The sequence below is a fragment of the Etheostoma cragini genome, chromosome 2 (assembly GCF_013103735.1).
Source record: "Etheostoma cragini isolate CJK2018 chromosome 2, CSU_Ecrag_1.0, whole genome shotgun sequence".
NCBI lineage: Eukaryota > Metazoa > Chordata > Actinopteri > Perciformes > Percidae > Etheostoma > Etheostoma cragini.
Window position 1 is genome coordinate 773,567 of NC_048408.1, and position 4,994 is coordinate 778,560.

Here is a 4,994-nt window from a genome sequence, read left to right on the forward strand (position 1 = left end):
GGGAGAGAACATGTGTTAGTGTCTGTATGATGTTGTTCTATGGCTGACTAAATGTTCCTGTTGGGACAGAACGTGTGTTAATGTCTGTAGGATGTTGTTCTATGGCTGACTAAATGTTCCTATTGGGAGAGAACATGTGTTAGTGTCTGTAGGATGTTTTTCTAGGGCTGACTAAATGTTCTTGTTGGGAGAGAACATGTGTTAGTGTCTGTATGATGTTGTTCTATGGCTGACTAAATGTTCCTGTTGGGACAGAACGTGTGTGTGTGTGTTTGGGAAGAATTATGGGCTTTTGTGACATGCATGACAGTGTTTTGGTAGACTTAGTGCACTGTGTTAGTGTATTTACTGTATTTTGAAAATTAGTGTTGGAGTTTAGTTTACAATGTGTGATTTTGAGCATGAAGTTAACTGTTTTGTCAGTGTGTTGTAGGTGTGTTGGTGCGTTAAGAGTTTTAGGAAAATTGTCATAGCAATTGTAAAAAACTAATAAGCACTGAAATCTCTAACTGATAAATATCTATGTAGATGTATACAGGTGTTAAAACAGTGTACTGAACTCTATCCCTCTCGCGGCTACACCTCTGCATATGTATCAGGTGAGGATCATATTTCAAAAATGTCTCACAGTGGACACACCCCAACATTACTATTCACCACAGGAATGCACACATGTCACTCTGAGTCCAAAGGACTGACAACATTCCAGTCACAACTGAAGTACATTTGCGTCCCAGATGGACTCTCCGACCAAAACCGGGAAGGTTTACCTCCAATCACACAGAACCGACAAAGTGAGTACATCGCAAATTTGCTCATTTATGAGCCTGGGATAAGACATAGCATTGGATACACACGTTTGTTCATCCAGCAGCGGATAGCACTGGCTTCTTTTACGATTACAGGAATTACATTTTACAATAAAAAACAGCTGTGAATTTCCTTTTGTCTTAATTTCATTCAGGTTTCCCAGTTAGCTGAGGAAATGAAATGGGGGGCCTGTTACAAGAAACAGGGCCTGTTACCTAAGAAACAAGTTGAAACAGTTTTCACATTCCTGTGCCGCTCTTTCTTTGTCTCTCACGCCCTCGGTCACTCTTATTTACATAGATTATGTAGACACAGTACATAGTATAGCATTGTTTTCAAATGTAATATGTGATTTTATGTCTTTTTATTTGGGACATATGAACTGCATTTCTGGTGGCAGTGTGTTCAGACACGTTTCTCTCTTGCTCTCCACAATTTTAACCCTTGTGTCTTCCGGTCGACCATGCAACTTTTTGATTTTGTGGGTCTGAATTTAAAACTTTCCCCGACACGTTTGTCATTTTTTTGGTTACTTTTGTTGTTGTTTGTTTCCAAGTTTTTGAAGCTTTTTCCAACCATTTTTGTCACTTTGGTTCAACATTCTGTTATCATTTTCTTTCTTCAAATGCTAGAAAATGGAATAAAACACCCAAATTCACTGAAAGTAGTGAACTGATCCTTTATTTAATTTTTGTTGTTGATTACAGCAATATTAAAATGTTGCTCTTCCCCTTAATTTACTAATTTACTGTTCACAGTCAAATTTGACTGGACAGTTTAAACTGCTCTTATTTTAACATGAATACCAACAACCCAATGTGTGTTTGTGTTTGTGTGTGTGCATGTGTGTGCATGCATGTGTGTGTGCGACATTAGTGGTTCACAGGAAAGTTGAGTATATAAATACATACATGCATACATACATACATACATACATACGTACGTACATACATACATACATACTGTAATACATACATACATACATACATTTACATACATACATACTCTAATACATACATACATACATGCATACATACATAGATACATACATACATACATACATACATACATACATACATACATACATACATACGTACGTACATACATACATACATACATACTGTAATACATACATACATACATACATTTACATACATACATACTCTAATACATACATACATGCATAAATACATACATACATACATACATACATGCATACATACATACATACATACATACATACATACATACATACATACATACATACATACATTTACATACATACATACTCTAATACATACATACATGCATACATACATACATACATACATACATACATACATGCATACATACATACATACATACATACATCCATACATACATACATTTACATACATACATACTCTAATACATACATACATGCATACATACATACATACATACATACATACATACATACTGTACATACATCCTGGCAGAAAATGACCAGTAACTCTTCTGTTCATTAATTTTTGACACTTCTGTTAATCCAAAAATGGAATATTCTGTAAAATCACAGCATAGCTTTATTTCTAATAATAAAATGTAAACAATTTCTGTCGACAATTTCTTTATGAACATAAAAGCCTGTACTGACAGATGTAGCCTCAGTTTCCGGAAAAATGTTGTATTTTTGAAAATCTATGCGCTGATGCACCAATGGCTGCTATGGTCACATGACCAATTTAATGTTCTAGTGTGCTAAACCGCTACAACAGGAAGCAATAAATCCCCCATGATAACTGAACAAAAACTAAATGAACATGTTTTTATAAGGGTTCTTCCTCTTTCTGTTACATCATGGACGTGGATACCTTCAGTGTGGAAACATTATTAAGAGGCTGTTTCATGGCTTTTGTTAAAAAATAGCTTAAAAGACTAAAAGCCCAAATCACTTAACCATTAAAAATGCTTTCTGTGTAGAATATGGTTTCAACAGCAACAAATAGAATAAAACAATAGAAAGATTTTCAAATACTTATATAAGAATACTGTGTACAATTGGTTATAAAGTGATCAATCACATCGCCAGTGTTGAGTCTATGAGTCTAAGTGTGTGTGTGTGTGTGTGGGAAAGAGATACTGTATATTGACATGCTGGTGACACAGTTCCTTAAACTCGACTGTAGCCAGTGTAATCCTGAGTTGTCATAGCAACATTGACCATGTGTCTGTCTCTTTTGGCAGAAATGGAAGCCTGTGTGCTTGTCTCTGTTCCCCCCCAGTGCAGGGGGGCGACTGGAGATCCAGGACATGAGAGGTAAACTTACGTTTTTCTAAACCCAACTGTCCCCTTCTTCTTTTTCTAAACCCAACTGTCCCCCTTTTTTTCTAAACCCAACTGTCCCCTTCTTCTTTTTCTAAACCCAACTGTCCCCTTCTTCTTTTTCTAAACCCAACTGTCCCCCTTTTTTTCTAATCCCAACTGTCCCCTTCTTCTTTTTCTAAACCCAACTGTGCCCTTCTTCTTTTTCTAAACCCAACTGCCCCCCTTTTTTTCTAAACCCAACTGTCCCCTTCTTCTTTTTCTAAACCCAACTGCCCCCCTTTTTTTCTAAACCCAACTGTCCCCTTATTTTTTTACTAAACCCAACTGTCCCCTTCTTCTTTTACTAAACCCAACTGTCCCCTTCTTCTTTTACTAAACCCAACTGTCCCCTTCTTCTTTTACTAAACCCAACTGTCCCCCTCTTCTGTCACTAAACCCAACTGTCCCCTTCTTTTTTTTCTAAACCCAACTGTCCCCCTCTTCTGTCACTAAACCCAGCTGTCCCCTTCTTTTTTTACTAAACCCAACCGTCCCCTTTCAGCTTCTCCATGGGCAGATTGAGGCGCGTTAATACGTCCTTTTTTACGCACAAAAACAGCAACTATGGATTCGCATCTAAACGAGTGAAGGACTTTTCATGGTCTCTATCCGAATCTTTTCTTTGGCTTTTCTCCAATTTGAAAAGCCATTTCCTTTAGGAAGAGACTTTTTTTTCTGCCACCCACTTGCTGTTTATAGCTGGCCTGCACACACCACACACAAAGCTGTCACCACCTGCAGTGTATTCCAGCCGCTGCCACTCTCTGAACCAGGCAGCCTTGGGCGCATCAACGTTGAACAGGGACTGTATGATTTTCTGTTGGTTGAAGGAAACTGCACCGGCCCTTTGAGTAAGCTTATTCTCAGCAGGCGGGGGGAGAAGGAGTAGGGCCACCGGGTGAGGACAGCTGGTCCTGTTGCTGTAAGCCTACTGGCACAAATGACCGGGGAGGTGCAGGTGACAACTTGGCATTTGCTGTCATTTCTGTGCCTCTCAGGCATTTATCTGGCTCAGAGGGAGACTTTCAAAAGCAGTCCACTATTCGTTTTTTGACATGCTGAAGTTAAACAATACTTAATTACAATTGAATACTTATTGATTGATAATGTGCGCATGCATCAATAGTTATGCTTCTAATATAAAAATGTAAAAATGTGCTCGTTTATGCCTGAATATGTATGAGTGGACTAGCCTTATCGTTCCTGACAATCACATCACTAGACTGTGAAATAGGCTATACTGAGGAATAATGACAGGCTCTCTCTACATTATCCCACTTATTAAAATGCTACTGTCAAAAGAAATGATCATTTATGACATTTAAAAAATATATATTTTATTTGCTATGGTTAGCCCTAAGCGGGCTAATAACTGCAGTAATCATTTCTTTGGTAACAGCGAGCCCACCATGTGCTTAGATTGTTAAGATAGAGCCCAGTTTATCTTGGAATTTGGCCCACTCCTCCACACAGATCTTCTCTAGATCAGTCAGGTTTCTGGGCTGTCGCTGAGAAACACGAAGTTTGAGCTCCCTCCAAAGATTCTCTATTGGTTTTAGGTCTGGAGACTTGATATGCTTCTTCCAGGGCCACTCCTTGGTTATCCTGGCTGTGGTCTTCGGGTCATTGTCATGTTGGAAGACCCAGCCTCGACCCATCTTCAATGCTCTAACTGAGGGAAGGAGGTTGTTCCCCTAAATCTCCCAATACATGGCCCCGGTCATCCTCTCCTTAATACAGTGCAGTTGTCCTGTCCCATGTAAGTAAGTAGTAAGTAAGCTTTATTTATATAGCACCTTTCACAGACAAGGAGGGTCACAAAGTGCTTTACAGTAAA

At 38.6% G+C, this 4,994-nt stretch overlaps 1 protein-coding gene across 2 annotated transcripts in view; it reads left to right on the forward strand.

Moving 5' to 3' along the window:
- Positions 1 to 658: 658 nt before the first annotated feature.
- The window catches only part of dok1a (docking protein 1a), an 11,983-nt gene continuing 7,647 nt past the window's right edge, over positions 659 to 4,994 (forward strand). Inside the window, exons 1-2 of one of the 2 annotated variants that reach the window (XM_034893139.1) lie at positions 659 to 794; positions 3,037 to 3,109. In XM_034893139.1, coding sequence (XP_034749030.1) covers positions 738 to 794; positions 3,037 to 3,109 — 130 coding nt within the window. In that variant the 5' untranslated portion in view covers positions 659 to 737. Of the gene's footprint in view, positions 799 to 3,036; positions 3,110 to 4,994 lie in introns of both variants that reach the window. The other variant, XM_034893149.1, reaches the window with a different exon arrangement.